The following is a 25,097-nucleotide window of genomic DNA, read 5'->3' as shown; positions in this document are numbered from 1 at the left end:
CATACAGTCATTTGAAGATTCTCTCCAGCAGGAAAGAAAAGAGGGAAGACAAAGTAGAGATAAGGGAGGTGATAAAAGATCTTCACGGGTGGTTTTGTAGCATATATTAGGCACTAATTAAGGCAGCTGGTCCTCTGAGTGAGAAATATTTGAAGAAAAAAAAGTAATAAAGTCCAACTGTACATAAAGTTGTAACTATGGTAAACAAATATGAAAGCTTTGTAATATTTCAAATTCCGTCCGTCCACCCCCAACCAACTAAAAGAACGCATTGTGATTTATAACCTGAAGAGAGGATATTCCATCCTCTCTGATACATTGCTGGCGAGAACCCTGTACTTTTCATTTCCAATATCTTGTCCCCAAAATAACGCACAATATAAATTTCTGGAAGTTAATATACGAGGCTAAAATATCATTGCGCTGAGAATAATTTACAAAGCATTGACTAACTGTCTCAGTAACCCACTTGTTAAGTATTTTTGAGGTGTCACAGATTTCTTCTATAATAATAATCCTTGCATTTGATATAGTGCCTTATCAGGTCTGTATATTTTGTGGGCGAAAAGCGGCAGCCACCTTCTCTAAGTGTGAGGTAGGGGGATATGGTCTCTCACGTACCTACGGCAGGGGAAAGAGAAAACGAGGTCCGATGGCAGGATTTAGCTTGAACGTGCCCATGTACAGTATTGATGAAAACTATTTTCATTTTTTTTAAAAAAAGAAAGAAACATTTGAATAAGTTCATGAACAGTTAAAAGTAGAAAAAAATATTAAAGTAGTAGAAATTGTTGAATTCAATCAGGACCAGTAATTGAATTAGTTCACACAATATTACGCTGATCGCATTTTTTTTAACAGGTTGAGTAAAGCTGCAAACTCGGGTGACTGTAGGATTGTACAAACACACTTGGCGAGTCTTCCTTCAGGAAAGGCAGATCAACCAGAATACAGGAGGATTGAATTGCAAACAGTTCATTTTGTAGACAAAATTTTCTTAGAATCATTTCTTTGATATTAACAGAACATGTCATATGTCAGACAATCCACATGTTAAACCAACTCAAGACTGATTACACTTTGTTCTGGCACATTTGCTGGATTTTCGATCTTAATGTTAAAAAAATAAAAACGCACTAACTCTGACCCGCTCTGTGCGGGTATTCAAAGAATCACGAGATTCGAAAAGTCCATCCAGTTCACATCTGGCCACTCTGCAATGGTTAACATGTACTTCTTGTTTCCTGCGATGTTATCATTTCCCACTGAAGAAGTTCAAAGGAAAAAGTTTTTTTTTTGTATTTAATAAATAGGAAGGGATTCACCTTCTCGTGGGTATTTCCTTTCTGAATAGACAGACACACAAACATTATCCAAAAAATGTGACTTTTAAACTCATTTAGATTTTTGGAGATTTAGCCTCACCTTAATACTTCACATTTCACTAGGTTCTGCTGGTAAGCTGTCCTACCACATCCACTGGGTAACTGGCACGTACCTTCATGTTTTATATCTTCTAAAGTACAGCTTGTACTGGTTTAGTGTCAGAAATTGAGCACTGTAACACTCTAATGAGCTATAATTATTATAATATACCCATTTTTGTCCAACGTTTCAACTAATGTTTGAGATTTGGAGCAGGACAAAAAGCAATGTCTAGGCTGCTGATCCAGATCACCAAGAACAATGTGACCAGCGACATTTACCAAAATTATACCTTTTGTGTCAAAACTTGAACACAGGTTTATCAGATATTCAACTGAATGTGACTGGCAAGGTTATATATATATATATATATATATATATATATTAAAAAACAAATTAATCAGTTGCACCTTTAAGTCAGTTTTCAACTTGCTTTTATGTTTCAGAGGACCAGAAACAAAGAATGGAACTTTTTTTTAATTCATGCTAAACAACCATTCTACATTGTACAGTACAGAAAGGAAATGGCATGAAGACATTTTCTATCAATGTTAGAAACAACCACCGACAGTCTGCCACTTACATATCACCTGTTCGCTTCAATAAAACATGACTAAATAAATAAAATTAAAAAGACGTTTCATGTATAATATAAACTTTGGATTACTGAAAACAGTGCACACCCATACCACAGACAGGAAAGAAAATACATTCCAGACATTTTGAGAAATCAAATTTACATGAACTGAAAAAATAAACCTTCTCCTTCATCCTAGTTCCTTTTTATAAAAAAAATATAAAACTAGATAAAGAAATTATTCCACTCTAACTCATGAGGTTTATCACACGTGATTCACAAGTACAGTGCCTAAAACTGACTTTCGAAATGGATTTGAAAACAGATGAACTGAAAAATGACTACAAATTTCCTTTTTTAAAAAAACAACATTTTGAACCGAAAACACTAAATTAATACCCAATGCATTGCGGTTTACATCAAAATATTTCTGATTATGTAACAAATGGTAATTTAATGCAATACTCCAAGACCCAGACTGTGTAGTGATATATACAGGGGAGTAATAGGACTCTTGTAACAGCTCATGAAAAGCTTCAGTTTGATTTTTGCAATCCATTCTCAGAGGACGATGGCTGATGGAGAATTCTGTCAGTTCACTAGTTCCAGACTTCATGAAATTTGCTCATAATTAGGTTACTATGTTCAATTTGCAGCAGGCAGCAGTTATTACTCCATAGGACCGCAGCAGGCGGTTACTTAAACGCACTATGTCTTTTGTGCTAATTTTATTTTAATATCGGAAAGAAATTACTTTGCAAAATATTCTTCCAACTGAGAATCAGACATCGAATTCAGCCCCTCCTTTCCTTGTTCTTGAAATGAGTCGCCTGATTCGAATCCCCGAAAAAGGACTAATCCACAGAAAAGAGGGCTGACCTCCGAAAACATTTTTCATTCCCTCCCATCGCAATTTCCTTTCCCAGGTTGGTTTTTCGTTTTTCAAGCGTTCAATTTCCTGTGTGATAAAGTTCGGAGTGTTAGATTGACTAAGGAGGCAAAATACCGAAATTAGAATACAGATGAATTTTGCCATTGTAGGGAAAACCAATATAAACACTGCAGCCTCCTGGCCCACAGGCTGTTTCTGATTTTGTTTTGTCATCAGGAATGAATTTATCTGCTGTGAAACCTGCCGCAGTTTCTTCTAAACTCTCTTTACAATCCCCAGAATTGAAAAGCTCAGAACAAGCTTGTCTTGAAAAGCAAAGATTCCTGTTTTGGATAAATGCTTTGAAAACACTCTTGTGCTTGTGCATTTGTAATCAACACACATACACACACTTAGGCTGCTTTACCACTTTGAGCCATCAATTTTGAAAACAAGATTAAAATGAAAACAAATGCACTCTTATGAAAATAAAATACTAAAAAAGGGCGATTTTTTAGTATTTTATTTTCATAAGAATGCATTTGTTTCCAAATTGCTTGCAATCTAAAACTTCAATCTAAACTCTTGTAAGTAAATAAATTAAGACAAAATGTCTTAAAGTTGTAATTTAGATATGTATCTGGATAAGGCACAAGTCTCATACTTCCAACAATTATGTCTGTATCTTGTTAGAAAATCTAATTCTGTCCCCACACGCACAATTTCCAACAAGGGTCCTTGGATTGTCAACAGGAGAACTTCCCCTCACTGCCTAATACCCCCTCACCCTTAGTTAAGAGGCAATCTTTGCAGCTCAATGGAGCCCATACTGAATATCATGAGGTAGTAAATTTAACCAAAAAAATGGAGAGAACATTTCTGAACTTGTGTTTAAACAAAAATACCCTAAAAGCGAGATTTACTTAGGCAAAACTAGACCCGATGAAATGTATTCAAATTCTTTGAAATGCTAAATAATAATACAGATCACAAATCTCCATTTTACTAATGTCTATCTTAGTTTGGATGAATAACCTGGCAGAACTTTTTTATTAAATCTTACAAACAGAAGACTGGAATCACAAAAACATACCGTCTCATCATTGCATATGGAGTGAAGCTGTGTGGCAAACATTACTGAGGTGAATGTGAGAAACAGCAGTCCCTCAAGGCACAAAAAGATGATAAGGATTACAGTCACAGGAGGTGAAAACCCGCTGCATTCTGCAGAGCAAAGGCATTGTTATAAACGATACATAGGATATTGAAACATTTGTGCATCAAACTTAGTACTTTAGTCACAAATAAGAAAAAGCCAGTAATTCACAAAAACATTAATTATGAAGGACGTTTTAAACCAAGAAAAGAATGATAAACAAAAGTAATTTTAATGAAATCTTGCACAGCTCCCAAAAGACCGTATCATGCATTGGATGAAGTAATCCATTTCGCTTACATTTCAAGATATCAAAGGCCAACTGGTCTAAACAGGAGCCTCTTCCTCAGGTAAATAATTTAGGTTGGCAAATCAAACAGAATTATACAGACAAACCAGGCTGAAGGGCTTATCTTTTTCCAACATTCTAATTTCATTACAACGAGGCAGCGAGAAGATCAACTCCTTTCTGGTTTACTGAATGTAAATTGATATCAGAGATCATAGTTGCGATCAAACTACATTAAAATACAAAAAAAATTGATTGCGTTTGAGGTCTACATTGGTGAAAGGGCAACCTTGTGAGAATCCAGAAATGAATAACTCAGCCTTGGATCATTATTGAACACCCAAGGTTAGCCATGTTATTTGAAGGGTAAAAATTTACCATTTACAATCAGCAAAATATTTATTTCACTGTTCCGTGCTCCTTTGACCACGACAATTTATTTAATTCTCCATTCCTAGAAGTTGCTCCTCCACATTCAAGTATACTTGGAACTTTGCCCAACAGCAGACAATGAATCTCAATTCTCATAATGTTTCTCTACAAGAAGATACAGAACAGCTTGCGTTCCAAGGTAGGAAACTAAGTTCCTATAAATTCTGAAAGGTGGAATTAAGAAGCTCAAAGAACAGACTTATTTTTTAAAAAACAGGGAACCATTTAATTAGTTACTATAATTTTACAGTCCATTCTGAAAATACTGCATTGGGAGTTCTGCCTAGCCTCATAAGCCAATTAAAAAAGGAATATTACTTATTGTATCAGACGTAAAATACTGAGTGTTTTGGAACTTTTGGCAAAGCACTGTTACAGTTGGAGAGCACAAAAGGTGTAATCTCCACATTGCTGAGTTTGTGATCTTAGGTGCAACATGCCTTAGGAAGGACTGAACACAAGTCAAATGGTTCGCCAATTGGGGGAATGGGAGAAAGAGAGAGACAAAACAATCAGAAGATAACAAGGATGAGGCTCTTCCTGCATTTGTAGAGGCCTGAGGTAAGTCAGCTGCGTACTAAATGTGCATAGGCTGAGAAACCAGGGGAGGTTGATTGGGTGAAATATTTTTTCAAACTCCCATTTTAATGGACTGAAGGTTTTACAAAAATAGTAAGTTTCTAAATGTAAAAACGACGAGTCATGAACCACACGATAGCTTATTCAAAGTAACACGGCTATTGACGACGCTCTGAAGAGGGCAACGTCTCACAAGCTCCTATATCAAAATGGAAAAAAAAATGACAGTATCCTCCCTAAGCCTAACAGGAACTTGGCTGAGGACAGGTGGTCATTTGACCTTTTCCTGGCTTTTGCTAATGCTGCTCGACAACTGGGCTGCCTGGAGACGTATGGTATGATATGCGTAACTCTTCCATCTGTTCATCCCAAAGGGGAAATGTTTAATTGAGTTAACAAGTAATCCAAAAGAGATTGACCAAAACGTAACCCTGATCAACACGTTATGCAAAGCATTGCACATTGTGAACGACACTCATTATCCACCTTGTTCTCTATTGCTAACTCTCTTCCCTTTTTCCCCTGTAACATCTCCCATTTATTCCAATCTATTCCTTTCAAGTAGGTAATAAATAATAATTTGATTTGTGGACAAATTAATTAGGGGTAGATTCATTCATTCTGCTGGGTTTGAAAGCTAAAATGCAGTTTTGATGCTCTATCCAGATCCACTTTCCCTTGTTCCTCCAGAGTTCTGCATTTTATTTCAGGAAGCCAATAAAATATGAAAACAGCTGATTCATTTTAATGCAGTTGTATCTGTACGCAGAGTCATGACACTCCAGGTACATTTTGCTGTTTTCACCATGTTGCTAGTACATTGAGGTCATAGACCAGAACTGCATTCAAAAGGACTTGTATTACATAGCTACACCGTTTCATGCTGTACTTTTCGTCAACACCTACCTTTGGTTGTCTATAAGCAGCCATACTAGTTATAATTAAAATAAAAACTCAAAACTTTTTCAAACCATTTTTGCGAACTCATAGGATGAACATGCATTAAATTTCCTTAAAGCTAGTTCTGCATTTTTAACACCAATGCAGAAGTGATATCCGACCTCAAACTACCCGAATTGTGATCTGCTTTGCTGAACGGAACAAAATGCATTAGGTTAATGGGTTATTTTGTAATTACCTGGTCAAGACTAGGTAAGGGGAGGCCAATTAGATCACATCGAGTGAGGCACATGGAAATTTAAAGGAGGTTTAAATTGATGCAAATACCAAAAAATTGATAGCTCAATTATATCTATTTGGATACTCACCACTCCACTGGTCTCTGATACAGAAGACAAACTGAAAGCAACACAATATCAGTGCATAGACTGAAATCAGTGCTACGTACATCTGCGAATGGAATTGAAAGAGGCACTTACAAGCAATGTCTTTCACAATCACTGCTAATTCATTGTCAAGCATTACCAGTCAGCAAAGACAAGCCATGTTGATTGAATAAAATGTAAGGTCAAATTCAGTATTTTTTTCCTCCTTTAAAATGATTACATACTATGTTATGAAAATAGAAAAAAAAGCTGATATTGCTCATTTTAACAAAATAATAATATTAAAGCTTCTGGACAGAATGATTGCTGATAGAAAAAACAACTAGAACTTGATTAGGTAATAATCATTTTTCCTCCAATTAATTTTTCAGGGAAAGAAAACTTCTTATAGATCACTGTGCATTGTGAAGTTCAAAACATCACTTCGAAATTCTGTCGAAAAATACAATAGCAACTCCACATTTTCCAATGATATGGCACCAATTGCAATCTACCCTCAAATACCCCATTCTTGATTGAGGTTAATCAATTAATGCAAAATTATCTATAACAGTGTATCCCATTTAATGTTGACCTGGAAACCACCTTGATGCCAATGCATCCACTGAATTATAACTTATAGCATTTGGTAAGCTATGGTCATTTTATTGCTCAGAACCTGCATTGAATTAAGTAGTTACTTACAGTGAAGAGTACAAAGAATTTTTGATTGTTCTCTCCAACGCAATTGTTTACCCAAGGGCAATGATGGTCCATTTTCCGAATGCACCGTTTACAAATACTGTTTTCAGAGATGAAGAAAAATAACTATTACACATAGCTAAGAAATTATACCCGATATTGAAGCAGGATGACTAAAGTACACTGAAAATCTTTACATTAATCTGTGTTTTTTCCCCCAAAATTTACATACAATACTGGATTATTTTCACAGCTGACACCTGCATTTTGGTTTCAACAAGATAACAAATGGAGATTATCAACCAATGCTCAAACTGCTTCTGATTTTAACAGGACTTCTGCAGTCATGGAAAAAGTTTATGATATTTTTAGTCAAATGTTTGAATCAAAATCATAATTGATTACCACAAACGTAGTATTTTTTTCTCAAAATGATTTCTGGGTTAGAAAATGATGTAACAATACAGTTTTGAGTATATAACAACTGATGCAGTAGAGCCAATCTATTTTCAATGCATGCAATACCTTAGGCCTCACTATGCCCGAAACATTTTAATTTGCTGTTTACAGCACCCAATTTCTCCCATCAACGCAAACACTTCTTTCAGTACCAGTTCTGCCGCTCAACTCTATATAATTCTAAATTTACAGCTACATATACAAAAACAAACAGATGTTAAGTTGTAGCCCTAGATCATTACACGACGTGCAAAGAAGCATTTAGCATTTGTGAAGGATTGGAGACGTGTACTGCTCAGGGCCATCGAAAGCTATGAACGAAGCAGATAAGTATTCGGATAAAGTACAAGCGTTAATCCAAAAAGAACAAGTGTGGCATATGAAATAATTACTCTTAAATAAAAATTAAATAAGTTCAAGAAAATTCACGTAAATAAATGGCACAGAACTTATAATCATAGTATATGAAATACAGGTAAATAAATGCTTCAGCAATTTTCAATCCGTGTATGCGTTGTTCATTTGTTTGTGTCGACATTCCACTAATGTCAACTAGGACTGTACTAGAATACAATGGAGAAGGACCATGCTGGGGTAGTTATGAACTAATTTATTTATCTCTCACACAACTCAGGTATAACCAATGTTTCTGATAGGCAATTTTACATCCCCCATCCAATGAGAGCTTATTTATTTGGATTTCGACAGGTGCTCTCAGACCCTGAGGGAGATTGAAAAGGATGATGGATACTGATTAGAAGCATAGATTGCGGTTTTAAAAATTAATCAAATACGTTTTGCTGTATTCAGAGAAAGCTGAAAACAAAACTGACTATAGGGCTTTAGGAAATGGATCAGTACGCACAAATAAAATTACACTCATCTCCATTCTGCTCTGAATCAGACTTGTCAAGGAAATCTGTGGACAAACTGAGTATATCCAGTCGATTAAAAAATTAGATTGAAGAGCAGGCTTTCACAAAAGGCTTCATGCTCAAGGACATCAACCACAAGTATCACATGTGACTAGAGGCATGAGTAATGTGAGGTGCAAAGAAATTGTCCTACAGACATCAATTAATGCAACAATAAAATCTTCTGCAAAACTATAATTAAATGAGGGTTTGATTTAAACTTCATTGTGCTCTTTTGCACTAAGCTTTTGTAACTCCAGAACAAAGCACTGAAAGTACACATTATGTGGTTCATCTTACCAGGTACAAAACAAATAGTCAGAATTTGATATAGTGAATAGAACTCAAACTAACCTGACATGTTTGAAAACAGCAGTAATTAGGATTGGAGCTTTTCAAAATTAGTATTAAGGGCAAGGTTTCTTTCTTTCCAAGCAAAGTCAGTGCAAATTCCACTGAATTTTCCAAATCAGCTCCAACTCATGACGTTAAAATATTTTTTCTTACAAAAACATAGACACGTTTAACAATAATAGATTGCCTCACCAAAGAATGTCAATGTCACAACGGTCAGCCAGGTACATTGTTCTTCAAAATGCTTTTGACCCAGCGGAATATTTCAGAGAATGGAAGGTTAACAGTTGCCTGTATACATTTTCTAACCGGTGTACCTCTAATCAAGTGACTGCTTTTGGAAACATCTTGATTTAATATGTGTAAGCAATTTGACTTTATTTTCTGCTCCAATACTTCTTTGGCTAAGAAGGAAACACTAACAGCCCTATGGTTTCTAGAGTTGGTTAGTTGGTTGGTCACTGATTTGCAAAGAAAAACAAAAATACCAAACCTTTAGACATTCATTCACGATCCAGTTGAGTACAGATAAAAACACACAGAAAAAAAAGCCTAGATGGAATAAAGAAACAGATATGATTGCAATGACTCTACCTAGTAGTGATGGTAATGTTTACTGGCTTTTTATATACAGTGTACAGTACCTGCAATGGTGGGCACGCTCTGGCTTGATACTGCAACATTTTGGGCACTTATAGATCACCTCCCCTGGCTTCAGCTGCAAGCTCTCCATATACTCCTTAGTGGCATTTCCCTTAGGCACAGCACCCTGTGGAAGGGAATGACAAAACACAATTAACAAATAAAAATCGGGAGCAACGGGCAACAAAGAATCGTAATACTTGAATCATAAACCCTGGACCCAAACTGAATATTAATACCAACAAGAATTAGTCTTTACCCCGTCTTTATTATTTATAGTCCTGTAGCTCAGCGGTTAGAGCACTCGCCTTGCAAGCGAAACACCTGGGTTCAATTCCAGGCAGAGGGCGAAACCTTGGGCAAGTTTCCTGACTCCACACGCCTGATACTAATCCCTCCGAAAAACAAAAACGATAATAAATTGTCATTTTCAATCCACGACTGTTTGTGGGGACACTGCTGTGCGCAATTGGCTGCCGCGTTTCACCCACAAATATACGGTCAATTCACTTTACAGCATATTCTGTGAAGCGCTTTGAGACGTCTAGAAGACATGAAAAGCGCTATATCAAATGCAAGGATTATTATAGTGCACAATGACATTCTTTATTTATAAATTTTAGAGGGTTCTAAAATCTCATTTGCTGACCGTGTCCACAAGAGTAAAAATCAGAGACGTAAACCTCTTGAGTGGACAGTACTGTAGTTTCCTATAATGGACAATATTTCTAAGATGTTTTGCCTTTAGCACTGAGGTATTAAATCAAAGCCTTGTATCCTTCCCAAGTAGTTTATACACACACATTACTACAATCAAAGAGAAAAATATATTTTTCCATTGTACTAATTAATCATATAATAAGTCAATCAGTAAATGTACTTGCCAGAATAAAGATGAGCAACTCCATTGAATAAAATATGTGTAATCTAAAGCCAGTACTTATTTTACAGTTTGGCTTTACGTTTCAAAAGCTCATGTGCCAATGGTTGTGCTTTCAACACATGTTGGCAACAGTATATACACCATAAAGATTCCCAATCCACACTGTTTACCAAACCTTATAAAACAAAAAGTGACACAGAGACTGTTACAAATTGCAAACTGCACAAAAATCAGCCTTTCTGGACTTTGTGACAGAATCAGTATTACTGAATCAGCATATAATTTTTTTTCTGAACCTTTTCTGTTTAAAATGTAGTGGCAAAATTAATGAGTTAATAATCTTTTTGCTAAGTGCCTACAATTGGCACTCGGAAACCAAGATTACATAATGTCCTCCCAACGCGAAAGTCGTTATATAAATGCAACTTGTTGTTCTTGTTTTATGTGCCTGAGCTGTTTGCTTCCAGTCTGGCAAGATATTAAATTCACATACTTTATATCTGATAGAAAAACGCAAGTAAAATCTAGATCGGAAATCTTTTTCACTGGAACTCTGAATAGTTCTTCTCCTCTTCCTTGAGGCTAACTGTAGAATCCCCGACTGCTGATTGAGCTGACATTAGTTAACTCAGCACAACCAGGGATCAAAAACATTTCTCAGTCTGTACTGCTCACTGTGCTCCAATTAGTTTTCTTTTGCAAATGTGTTTGAAGAGAATGTTATGCTTTGAATAACCTAAACCTAACTCAATCAATAAAACAGGGATTAGGATTGATGCATCATAAACAATGAAACAAGGACATGATCCAAAAAGGAAAACTAGTGTATCATTAAATTTATATTTTACTTTTCCTACCAATTATTTATCAAAGTACTATTTAACAATCTGTATGAGTAGATTGTATTATGAAAACGAACAGGATATGATTTATCATCTATGACTGGAAAAAAAAGCACCAACACAGACTTGATGGGCTGAATGGCCTGTTTCTGTGCTGTAAGTTTCTCTGAAACATCATTGATACTTTTCTTCAGTCTAACATTTAACAGCTTAAAGTGAGGAAGTTGAGAAAAATTGCTTTATGGGATTAATGTTTTTATTCTACGTGATAAAAATGTCAACAATTCAAACTCTATTGGAACTAGAAATAACACCAAAGTTAGTCATTTTCATGTAGATAGCGATATTTCATAAAGCGTGGTGTTCAATTAAATTCTTGTACTTACCGGGTCTGTCAACATAGTTCGCAGATGGGATGAAAGAGCCAGCATTGCCAGACTGTTAAATACAATGCCATTTATTAGCGAGTACCAGAAGTTTTTGGAAGGCAACAACATTACAAAAGTCACAACAAAGTCTGCATAGAAAACCAGGAGCCAAGTTATCACAGCGCAGATCGTCCCACATGGGTCACGGATGAACCAGATCTTATCCACTATTTCTAAGTCAGCGGACGGACACTCAAAGTCTTCGTCGGAGCTTGGCAGTGGGTGATGCTCAACATCCCGGAATCTATGCCCTGAAGACTGCATGATCTGTCAGTCTGGCCTGCAAAGAAAAAGACATGCATATGCACACACATGTTGACAAGAGCGTAGTAAATGTCAGTCCTCATTATACAAGCTAACTTTTAAAAAATTGCATTGTATGGCATTTCAGTTTTTAAAAAANGATTTTTTCGATGATGTCAATATTTTTTGAGCTCACAAGTCATGATAACAACTTTAGGTAAAATGTTTATTACCATTACTTACAATTTCCATTACAAATTTGAAGCAAAACCTGCCTTTTTATGCAACGTGTTTCCTTATGTCATGTACATAGAGTGAATTTTAGAGAGTGTCATTAATTCAGAAATCTAGACCTTCCACATTTATAGGAAATTACACAAACCATTAGAAGTATCAATACACTTGCAGTTATTTCCCTCTGAGAAAGCCAGGCAAATGTATTAACTTAAAGGTCTTAGAGAGAGAAAATACTTATACTCAATTTGTTCTTAATGAGGGATTTTGTTGCTAATGGAACATCTCAAAGTGTGCACAGTTGCGATTCATTTTCATACCAAATATTTTTGCAGCCTCTTTTAATGTTTGCTAATTAAGCACTATTAATCTGGTCTAAATTAAAACCTAGGTGCCAAAGATGAAAGGTTAATACTAACCCACTTCACTGCTCTGTCACCACCAGTACTCCATTTGGAGCCATGTACAAATTTAAGTAAAATAAATTCTGCAAATGTATTATAAATATACTGTAAATAATCCTTGCTTTGAAGTACATATGTTGGCATCTATAGTACAATTGCAAATAAAACCTTTATAGCACAAATCTTACCTAATTATTGCAAAATGTTCCATGTAGTTGTTACTAAATCAAAACTGTTCTGCTGAATTCTTTTGAAAGACCTGGAAGGAATATAAACATTTGTCAGTCACGACCAAAATCTATTATTCAGTGTGGTTCTTATGTTAAATAAACTTTTGGATGTGAAATAGCAATGCTAATATGCTTTTCATAAAGAGAACCCATTCAAAGCATTGAAACTTTCCTTTGATTTATAAGAATAATCCTTGCATTTAATATAACCTCCTATCACATCATTGAGATGCCTCAAAACGCTTCACAAAATATACTGTAAAGTGAATTGACAGTATATTTATTTAGCACCTGCATTTCTGTTAATTCCTCATTTAGTTTCCTCGATCAATGTTCAGCCAAGCCTTGGATGTTAGCCTGAGGATTTTTCTAATCCTGAACTGGTATTAGCACAGATGTTAAAGAGATGCTTGCAACTTCCACCCCAGCTCCCTTAGCTAAAGAGTGTGGAACGGAAATGGGAGAAGCATAATAAAATTCAGTTCTTAAAGGAAATACACTTTTCTGCATAAGTGGAAAACTGCAGCTGTGGTTATAGTTATTGCTGGTTAAAAATATAAATACAAGGATGCTGCTTGGTAGCTGTATGTGCGTGCTATGGGGTGAAGCTACCATGCTCACACTAACAAGTATGCAAGAATAGAGAAATAGGAAAACAGTCATGGAAATGTAAGCTGCCAAGACCATTAACTTGCTCTATCATCCATTGTAAGGCTTTGTTCATGTTGGAGAATACAGTGCATATCTATGTGCTTCTTCAGAAATAAGGAGAGACCTGAAAACAATCCTGTATACTGTTTGCTTTCTGGGACTGCCCATCGGAACATGAAAGCAAAAATCAGTAAGCTGGATGTCATCATCTGAGAATACGGTGGACAGCAGAGAACAGCAGAGCCGCCAGTTTCACAGGCTCGAGTTTGTGATTCCTACATCTCAAACCTCGATGGACTAGCAAAATGTCTGCTTAAACTGTCTGTAACCTAGCAATCTCCTGGGATCGCATTGCTTCCTAGCAGCAAAGCTTTATTTCCTGAAATTCTCCTGCCTCATTGTAAGTCCCAGCCTTGGCAAAATAAATGCAGTACAACACTTTGTGGGCCTTGGCAATCTGCTTGTCACGCCCATATTCAACTTTAAGCTTTACTGTTTCTACATTTGTAAATTAGGATACAAAATGGTTAATTGTATCATAAAAAAAATTATGGTCAGACTTACACAATAATTTAAGAGTGGTAAAATCATCCCTGTGAGTAAATAATTTTAAAATGACCATTTTTGCATTCAGTTTTCATTGGCAAACTATAAGATTAAAAATTATTTTACAAACAGGAAAATCAACAGAGGAAACAGGTTACCGGAAAGGCCAAGATACTAGACCCAGTTGAGAAATTGGGAAGACAGTAAGGTTAGTATTTCAGAAGTGATCAAATGGGCCAGTGAGACTTAGGAACATCTCTTAGGATTTTAGGAAAATTCATGTAAAGTCAACAATGCTGTGTGCAATTGGATGCCGCGTTTCACCCCAAAATATACAGTTACTCCACTTTACAATATTTTCTGTGAAGCACTTTGAGACGTTTCGACTAAAACACCACTGTCATTTGTGCTGTCATTTATCGAAAAGATTTCCTTTCCCACCCCAAATATAGTTGATAGCACCTCGGTTCACCAAGAGACAGATTCATAAAGCACAAAGACAGACTTCTTTATCATAATTTTTCTGATTAAGATGGTTAAACAAACTATTTTTGCCTGTGAGATTTCTGTCTTGCCTTTTTCTTGTCATAGTTCATTTCTGTTATAAGCACAATAATGAAGGCACAGTGTGTAACCTGAGTAGCTTCGGGAAGAAATCAGTTGTATGTTTAATAACTAAATGGCACTCAAGGTCAGAATCCGGAAATAAAATGCACGAGTCAAATTGAAGAATGTTGCTCAACGTTTTCAGATATCTCAAAGCAGTTTAAAATCACACAACAAATTTCTCTGCTTTTTTTTTGTCTCCTTTGTATGTTTAATTTAGAATTTTTTAAAAAAATCTATTTTAAAAATAACTGTTTTTAATCCTTTTCTAATCTCACAGACAACTACAACAACAAATTACATTTGTACAGCGCCTTTCACGTCGGAAGGACGTCCTAAGGCTCTGGACAGTTAGGAGTGGGGATTGGAATCAAGGGGGTTGGAGGGTAGGGACAGTGGGGGTGGGATGTGGTCGTAGGCACAGTCAAAGAGGAAGGTCTTGAGATGGGCTTTGATGGAGGCGAGACAGGAGAAATTCGGGGATGGAGTTCCAGAGGATGGGGGCAGAAAAGCTGAACACCCATCCGCCAAGCGTGGGCCGGGGAGGGCGGGGGAAATGGAGCGGGCAAGTGCCTGCCGAACAGAGGGAGCGGCCAGGTGTGGTGTTAAGAGATCGCAGAGGTAGGGAGGAGCGTGACTGTAGGAAGCTCTAAAAGTGAGGATGAGAATTTTAAACTCGATCCTCTGAGGGATACATTTATTATTGTTTGGAGGAAATATATTTGGAAGAAATGATATGAAAATAATCTGAAAAGACAGAGATTATAACATTGCATTATATTTTTGATGGGATTAATTCCTGTTGGTTAGTTACACATTTCAAGCTACGTAGCCTTGAAGCAGCTGACAACAGGATGCATTTCACTATTTGTTTGCAGAGCAGCTCAGCCAACTGCATCTTTTAGCCTTGAGTCAGCACGGATTAATTTATTTTAGCCTTCCGAAAAACACAATAAAATACATTTCAAATTTCAGCACCTCAAACCATAAAATGCAATTGCTCTACCTTTCATCCGACCAACTAACTCTCACTAATCAGGGCTTGCCCTGCAGTGCATAACAAGAGCCCTTCAGTACAAAGCATGTCACAGTTTGCGAGCCGCAGACTCAATTGCTGAACCTTGGATTTAGATAATCTGTTGTGAACTGTACAACTAAGAAACTGAGGGAGGAGTCTGGAATATTATTAAGCTATTTGACCTTATCCATCAGACTGCATGGGTTATTTGTGAATCTAACACAAATTATATGGTAAAAGGTGACAACCAAAACTTCAAAAGCACTTAGTGGGATTCATTTGCTGCTAATTTTCCACAATTTTTTGCCCGTGGCGTTTTCCTAACATTAATAACCTGATGGTAAAGACGCAAACAGCTGTCTATTGGATTTTTGCTTAGCATTACTCCTGACACAAATCAGAGAATAAAAATTCACTGGCATTCCAGGGCAATGCAAGTGCCACTTCACTGGAGATGTACTTCAGGCAAGTTCTTGATTGCCCAACTAGGTGAATGGCAAAGTCCTCTGATACTAATTGTAAATAACAAGCTCTAACCCCTGGCTAGTAGTCACTTAAAAAGCCTTATTTACTGGCAAACATAGGAAGCAGTGTTTTAGTTGGATATATTACGTATAGATAAAATTCATAAAATTACAAGAGGAAGAGCTAAATGAGAATTATAGGGATATTGGCGATTTTCTTCCTCTCTCATCTTGCAATCATACCTTGGTTCATAAAGTAACCGAAGGTGCAGTTTAGATAATAATAATAACCCCTGCATTTGATATAGCGCCTTATCATGTCTTCTGAGACATCTCGAAGTGCTTCACATAAAATATTGTAAAATGAATTCACTGTCTATTCTGTGGGAGATACAAAGGCACTAAAGCGCTATTCTACGATTACAGTTAATGGAGACAGTTGCTATTGATTACACTGGAGTCATCTGTAGAGGGCAGAAAGCACTATTGATTTTTTTTCTGGTTGGAACAGATGCACAGTACAACAAATCTGAATCGGTGCCGATTTAAAGCAGATTGTGCTACCCTTTATTTGAGGTACATTATTATTAAATAAAGTTACCTAAAACTGGAAAATAGCTGATGGCTTTTACAGCTTTGTCACTTGCAATGCAATTCATTTTAAGGCGACATTTGTGATGTGCAAAGATAACCGATCTAGGAATTTGCAATAACATTTTCACTCTGACACATAATTCCACCACTGACCACCATTCAATGTGTCCTGGGTAATAATTACAGGAATATGCAATTTACGAGGGAACTAAACCAAACAGCAACAAAATAAAGAGTCTGCAAGTCAAATTATAAGAAAACATTAGATTGCCTTTTGTTCATCAATGCCTGAAAGGGCTTGAATTTGAACACGAGCAAGTAATCCTTCAGACCAGAAGAGCAAATTTTTTTCAAATCAAATCCATCATAAAAATAGCCTAATGCACATTGGTTCTTGTGTCCTGTGCAATTATGGATCATTTATCCCCAAAAAGAAGACAAGTTGCTCTTCCTAATTAAGAATATACACAATATAATCAGGTCACTGTGACATTGAGTAGTTATAAGTACACTGTCTAAACCAGGAAGGTAATCAATCCTAGATTCATCTGTGCAGTGGGTAACTAACCTAAGTTACTTTCTGAACAAATCACCTGATTTAAGTCTTCAACTTCAGTATTATGAAGCCAAAGATACACTAATTCCAGTCAAATAGCAAGCTTTTCCAACAATATACGGCAAATTTTATGGTCTAATGATTCCTCCCACATGCATTTGCCACAAGAGATATTATGGTAGTGGCCAAGTTAATCAAGTTCCATAAATGAAATGTCAGAAATATTTGATAAGTTGGGAAAACCACAATATCTTCCTCTTATGTCTGCAAATAACTTAAAATGTTAAAAAAGTTAGAAGTTATGTATGAGATGTGTCCATTTGAATTAGGTGATAGCGTACTTGCAGAGAAAAAAGTTCAATTTCATATTAAAGAGGGGGGAAAGGAACAAAATGGAGTTTCTAATACTGATGCAGACCACTTTGCAAGAACATGCTTGCTAGACACAGGAAGCTAAGCACCAATTTATAATGTAGGCAAATCTTACCAAACGTTTCTACTGAGTAGTTGCAAAATAGTCAAGGTATTTTAATTAAAGTTATAACATTATATACTGTATCATATGTAGCATTTCTTATTCGCAGATAATTATTCAATACACCTTCAGTAATGATGTCACAATCATCTGTGTTTATTCTGTGAAAGTCATCACATATCGAGGAGATGGAGCAGGTAAGACAGCCAAAGCATACAATAACAGCTGCCGAAAGTACAGAACCTGTCCAAAATCAGCACTGTCCATTGCATAAATCAAAACATTTAAGTAACAATATACTTCAATTTGGCATTTTGTATTGCATTAAATGATCAAAGAGTTACTTTGAAGTGAAAGCAATTTCAAAGGGACGAATGAATAGCTCAGAGTAAAGATCCTTTTGAGTGGCACTAGCTAGAGGATTAACAAATGTTGGCAATTAAGTGACTGTGTCAATTATGACATTTGTGATGTATTTGCTCTGTATCCCTTGAAAGCATTTTAGTTTTATAACAAATATGATTAGTACTTTGTTTAAATAAATTTTCGTCTTTTTCAAAATTTCGTCCAGGCTTCTCAATGAGGACGTGGCGAGAGAATACAAAAAAGAAAGGCATTGCAATACATGTGAAGATATGAGGGAAAAAGCAGGCAAATTAAATAAAGTACAGTAGATAGTTCACATTAGGAAGCTTGCATGGCCTTCTGCAGTGCTGTAATTTCCAGCGTCCTATTAAATGAGTGAACATGTTAATTATTGAAACAAAACTTAAACTATTCTTGTTTGACATATTTTGAATGTAGTTCTACTGGTAGCATTATCAGGACATAAATCATTTGTCTACAGTAGACACTTGTTGCCTAAAAGGCTCCAATTTTAGCTTTATGTTCAAATAATGATTATTATAGACCTTCTGAGCTTTTCTCTTGTGATTTTAAGACCAAATGAAAACTTCAGTTAGATTGGTATCTTAGACTTGCAAATATCTATTACTGTATATCTTTCTAAAATAATACAATAATCCTTGCATTTGATAAAGCGCTTTTCACATCTTCTAGATGTCTCAAAGCACTTCACAGAATATGCTGTAATGTGAATTGACTGTATATTTGTGGGCAAAACATGGCAGCCAATTGCGCACAGCAGTGTCCCACAAACAGTCGTGGATTGAAAATGACCAATTTATTATTGTTTCTTGTTTTGGAGGGATTATTATCAGGCTGTGGAGTAAGGAAACTTGCCCAAGGTTTCGCCCTCTGCCTGGAATTGAACCCAGGTGTCTCGCTTGCAAAGCGAGTGCTCTAACCACTGAGCTACAGGACTCCATAATCTGTATGGAATTACAATTTTATGTGCCCAGCTCCACAAAACATTTGAATATTTGGAGATTTTACAGAACAATATAGTCAACTACCCTTAACAATTATGGACTATAGAATAGAAATACATTTCAGTGACTCAAACATTCCATAACTGATTTCACCAGATTGCTAATCCACACAAACCAAACCTCGCAAGGGCGTGTTAAAATTCCCCTGGAACCACCCTCCCCACCCTTTGCTGCAGGCAATGCTATGTTGTTATATTGGGAAATTATCAAGGATAGCTGCACTGCATTAATCCACACCTCCAAAGGTACACCAATTTAGCAACTTATCGCATCTTCAAGACGTCTCAAAGCGTTTCACAGAATATACTATAAAGTGAACTGACTGTGTATTTTGTGGGCAAAACGCAGCAGCTAATTGCGCACAGCAGTATCTCACAATCGTGGATTGAGGTAACCAATTTATTATTATTATTTTTTTGACACTTAATGTCAAAGATCATAAGTGTTTGTAGTTTTCATTGATACAGCTATTGTACCCATATCCACTACATTGTATTTGGTTCACTGTAAAAAGCAGCATGGTACTATAACATAAATAACTCATGTTTTGAAACTACTCCCTCTACTTGTGTGCGCTGTGGAAATAAAAGCTCTGGACAAAAATAGGAGTAAGGAGATTCAAATGATTTTGCTTTACACAATGGGTAATAAACGTGTGGAATAAGTTAACTAATAACATTTCAAAGCAAAATGAAGTAAGTTCTAAACGCAAATAGATGTGTATTCAGAGAAAGAACGGATTGGTGGACATGGTGGGATGATGTCAGGTAGGCAAGGCTAAAACCTGTCAAAAATGATGGTCTTTCTAGAATTTTTCCTATTACTAAAAAATATATTTTATCCTAAAACAACATAACCAATAAGTATACATATATCTTATATAGTATAGGAAACATTACCTGAAGAACAGAAACAAAATAGAACGCTAAATTACCCTTTCTCATTTCTACGTTAAGAAGTCTTTTACAAGTGAAATTAAATTACATTTCTATTAACTACTGAATATTTAATTTAATATAAAGATTTACAAATACAAATATATAGATTAATGGATATTTGGGGAACCTCATGGCTCTCTGTGAGACGCTTCCTACTCGTAACTGTTCTTGTTTAATTATTTTATGAACATAATAAATATCTTATTTAAACAAAACATTTCAGATGTCTTTGTAGGATGATTTTTTATTTCCCTCAAAGTCACAGATGTGCCATTAGGGAGATCAAAGCAGTTGGCTCATATTGGAAATCAAAATATAATATAAACACCATTTATAATAGTTTGTAAAGGTTTATAGCTATAATAATTATGTCAGCAAACATAGCAGCCGACTCGTGCACAGCAATTTCCCATAGACAGTCATGAAGTGAACGACCAATTTTATCTCGGGATTGCTGGCCAAGAAGCAGTGAGTAAGTCCCTTCTCTTTACAAGTAGTGTCATGGTATCTTTAATATACATAGTGTTTGCATTGATTTGATAGTTATATCTCAGTGTACTGGTGCAATTCTTAAAACAAGATGTATAATCCAATGTCTGTATATCACTGTTTCCAACTTACACCATCTGATCACTCAACGTCACAAGATCAAGCAAAGCGCTGATAAAAAGGCCCTTGGGCCCATCTGATCTCATCAGATGATCTCAAGTTGATTCTTAAACAAGCCCAGTACCCTGACATCAACCAACATTTCTGGTAGGCTATTCCAATTGCTGATTACCCTATGTGTAAAAAAAATTAACTTGCCCATCTCTATATCCTGAGCCAATGCCCTCTGGTCATGTTGCCTTGGGGTATCTGATTTAGCATGGGTTTACTTGCTCTGTCCTATTAAGCAGCTTAGGGACTTTGCTGCTAATCAGTCTTCCTCGCAGAAGATTTACTATTTACTATCTTAAGCAACACTTTAAATTTGTTCTGTATGAATTAAATGCATGCTTAACATCTAAAGAATAATTTTTGAAATTCAAGGACACTGAATTACTAGCCAGAGTTCTAGCCACGCTGGCAGGAATCACTGCTCCAATAACAAATACATAAAAAAAATGCAAAATACTGTACATTGTATTAGAAATGTCTGTCGCAAGGGAATATATAAAAAGGTTTACTGTGTGAAAGCATGTTGCAATGAGTACCAACATCAAAACAAATTCACTAGTCCATTCCTATAGTCACTGGTTGTCATGTTCTCAGCCGATTATATCAGTGTTACTCTTCTAGTCAAAGTTTTTTGGAGCTTCAACCTTTTTATTGATATCTCACCCAGTGTACATTGTTTTCCTTTAGGGTTATACGTGGTAAATGGGAGCAGCAAAGCACATCAAATTAAGTTTTACTTTACCATACTATTGCCTAGAAATGTAACACGATCAACAAACAACAGTTTAGAGGTGCTCAATCTCATTGTAAATCCATTTTATTGTGTTATGATTGTTATGTTGCACATTATGCATAAGATACACACACACAGATCCGAATTAAAACGAGCTACTTTGCAATTGCTTACATTTGATTAGGTCATACTTTGTCGACTTATGGTTATTAATGCAGCAGACAACACGATATAAAAGCACGGTGCACGTGAAAATATTTTTTTGCCCAATTGATTCTTTGGAATATAAAAGTCGATGTGTACTCTATATTATCGATACGGATAGCGTAAAAATGATCCTAAACTGTAATTGGGATTTTACAGCTCTGTCTGTCCGAAACATGCCTCAAATTTGGAGTTGACTGCACATACCAGGATCTGGAGATAGATCACGAATTAAATATTCTTGTATTGCTTTGAAATAATACCTTAAGACCGTGAAGAAAGAGGAGAGGAGGGGGTGATGGAGGTGTGGGGCGGGGGTGGGGGTGATGTAAGATTTAGCCAAAAAACCCACACAGTACAATAACAGCAGGGCATAAATATAAATATTAATATTAATTTGGAGGGGGGGGGGACACAAAATAAAAATCAGCACGAAGGCACACACACACACACACACAGAGGACAGACACACACACACACACACACACACACACAGATGACAGACACACACACAGGCACACACACACACACAGATGACAGACAGACACACACACACACACAGACACACAGATAACAGACACACACATACACACAGACACACAGATGACAGACACACACACACAGACACACACATACAGATGACAGACACACAGACACACACACACAGACACACAGATGACAGACAGACAGACAGACACACACACAGAGACAGACAGACACACACACACACACAGAGACACACAGATGACAGACAGACAGACACACACACACACACACAGACAGACACACACACACACAGAGACACACAGATGACAGACAGACAGACAGACACACACACACACACACCAACCTCTAACTGCACCAAGGATTTGAAGGCTTAAAAGAGGCAAGAGACAGGGAGGGGGGAATGGGGGGCGGGGAGTGGGGGGGGGGGGGGAGGGCGTGGGAAATGGGGGGGTGGGAGGGGGGGGAGGAGATTGGGTGGGGGGGGGGAGGAGATTGGGTGGGGGGGATGCAGCAAGTTTGAATCTTGTCTTGACAGGACAGTGGCCTATCTCTCCCCCCCCCCCCCACCCCCCACCCCCGGGCGCGCGGTCAGTCAGTCGGGCGGCGGCGGAGAGAAACCGTTGGAATATTTAAAGTTGACCCCCTGCTCCTCCCCCACTCCCCCCCCCCCCACTCCCCCCCACTCCCTACCTCTCAATCCCAGGTCAGTGCCGGCGGAGAGCTCGAGGGGCGGCTCCCGGCGATAAGTCAAGAGAAATGCAGTGACTTTCGAGCCGAGAGTTTGCCATTTTTTTTTTTTTGGCCCTCCGTCTCCCCTCCTCCCCCTCCTGTCAGCGTCGAGAGAGAGCGAGAGCGGGAGGGAAGCGCGCAGGCGCACACCGCACCGCACGGCGGCACCGAGCAACTGACTTCTCGGCTTCGGGTGGACTCGGGGGGGGTTGGTGCGCTTCGGGTGGACTCGGGGGGGGTTGGTGCGCTTCGGGTGGACTCGGGGAGCCGGTGCGCTTCGGGTGGACTCGGGGGGGGGGTTGGTGCGCTTCGGGTGGACTCGGGGAGCCGGTGCGCTTCGGGTGGACTCGGGGAGCCGGTGCGCTTCGGGTGGACTCGGGGGGCCGGTGCGCTTCGGGTGGACTCGGGGGGGGTTGGTGCGCTTCGGGTGGACTCGGGGGGGGTTGGTGCGCTTCGGGTGGACTCGGTGGGGCCGGTGCGCTTCGGGTGGACTCGGGGGGGGTTGGTGCGCTTCGGGTGGACTCGGGGGTGGGACTCGGGTCGTGGACTCGGAGGCACTCGGGCTCGGGCTCGGGTCGGCTCGGAAGCGCTCGGGGGAGCTCGCCTTGGCCAGAAGATGCTTTGAGCCGAAAGCCATGGCCAGATGTTGAGATGGAGAGAGCGACACATGAAAGGGACTTCGTTTTATCCCACAAAGTATACAGTCAATTTACATCCTCCTCTTCGACCGCGCCTTCGGTCACCTTCCTTCCACACCCCCCACCCCCCCCCCCCCCCCCCCACAAAGCCCCCCCCCCCCCCCCCCAGCCCCGGATTCCGACCCCCAGCTCTGTCCGACTGTCCGCAGCGCCCGGGGTCGGGCGCGACGTACAACACCGATCCTCGGCCTTTGATACAGCGCCTCGTCGCGCCCTCGAGACGTCTCAAAGCGCTTCGCCGACCGAACAGACTGTGAAGCGTAGTGACTGTGTGTGTGTGTGTGTGTGTGTGAAGCGCATCGAACGACAGCAAAGTTGGAAGGCAAAAGCCCTCGAGTGTTTTCCCATCGACGTGCATTCGAACGCGCTGCTGCCGGCAGTCTTGATCCGAGTTGCCCGTTGCGTTATAGCGTTCCGCAATTACGATTAGCTTTAATTTTGACGGAGCAGCAGATGCACAAATGCACCAAGCGCTGAGACATGACATTCCTCTGCCTGGCCTCGGGTTCAACGGTTAACAGGGATTTTTCCGGTTGAGAAGACACATCAGCGATGAAGTTCCAGTGGATGTTTTTTTTTTCGTATAGAAATAGATGCGTCTGTTTCTCTGGAAAGTAAAGGTGCAGCAATGCAGAAATTTTTCCCGCATGACAATTGAGGCAGAATTCCTTCTGGCAGATGTTGTATCTATTTGTGTACCATTTGCTGTCAAGTGTAGTGCTTGTTTTTGTAGGTTGTTCAGTTATTGACATAAATGTGGAGACCTGTAGCATCCTGTAAGGACTCCAGAGTCCTTAGGGTCCTGTACATGATTGGAGTGCTCGCCTCGCAAGCGAGAGGCCTGGGTTCGATTCCCGACAGGGTGAAACCTTGGGCAAGTTTCCTTACTCCACACGCCTGATAATAATCCCTCAAGAAATAAAACAATAATAAATTGGTCACTTCAATCCACAACTGTTTGTGGGACACTGCTGTGCGCAATTGGCTGCCGTGTTTCGCCCACAAATATACAGTCAATTCACTTTACAGTATCTTTACAGTTCAGCGGGCTCCGCGTCTCCCGCCCGACCAGCCCTACCATCGGTGGCCGGGCTTTCAGCCTCTCTGCCCCCACACTCTGGAACTCCATCCCATGATCCCTTCGCCTCGCTTCCTCCCTTACCTCTTTCAAGACCGGTCTCAAGACCCTTCTCTTCGACCGTGCCTTTGGTCTCCCTCCCACCTCTCTGCCTTCCCTCACCCCTACACCACACCACACCCCCCCCCCATACTCGGGCCCCGACACCTGACTGTTCAGCGCTTTGGGACGTCCTCCCGACGTGAAAGGCACTCTATAAATATAGCAGATGTGAAAAGCGCTGTATCAAATGCAAGGATTATTATTATTATATTCTGGCC

At 38.6% G+C, this 25,097-nt stretch overlaps 1 protein-coding gene across 1 annotated transcript; it reads right to left on the bottom strand.

Annotated features, from left to right (window-relative positions):
• Positions 1–1,837: 1,837 nt before the first annotated feature.
• zdhhc7 (zinc finger DHHC-type palmitoyltransferase 7) lies at positions 1,838–23,082 on the bottom strand. Its single transcript, XM_042340480.1, has 8 exons — positions 22,963–23,082; positions 12,888–12,958; positions 11,777–12,098; positions 9,668–9,792; positions 7,300–7,396; positions 6,598–6,679; positions 3,967–4,097; positions 1,838–2,960 (listed from the first exon to the last, which is right to left on the bottom strand). Exons 3-8 carry the CDS (start codon positions 12,080–12,082, stop codon positions 2,784–2,786), a joined length of 918 nt encoding a protein of 305 aa, XP_042196414.1. The 5' UTR covers positions 12,083–12,098; positions 12,888–12,958; positions 22,963–23,082; the 3' UTR covers positions 1,838–2,783.
• Between the last annotated feature and the right edge of the window lie 2,015 nt (positions 23,083–25,097).

This window comes from Callorhinchus milii, unplaced genomic scaffold (assembly GCF_018977255.1).
Source record: "Callorhinchus milii isolate IMCB2004 unplaced genomic scaffold, IMCB_Cmil_1.0 Scaffold14, whole genome shotgun sequence".
Classification (NCBI taxonomy): domain Eukaryota; kingdom Metazoa; phylum Chordata; class Chondrichthyes; order Chimaeriformes; family Callorhinchidae; genus Callorhinchus; species Callorhinchus milii.
This window is presented reverse-complemented; position numbering and strand designations above follow the sequence as displayed.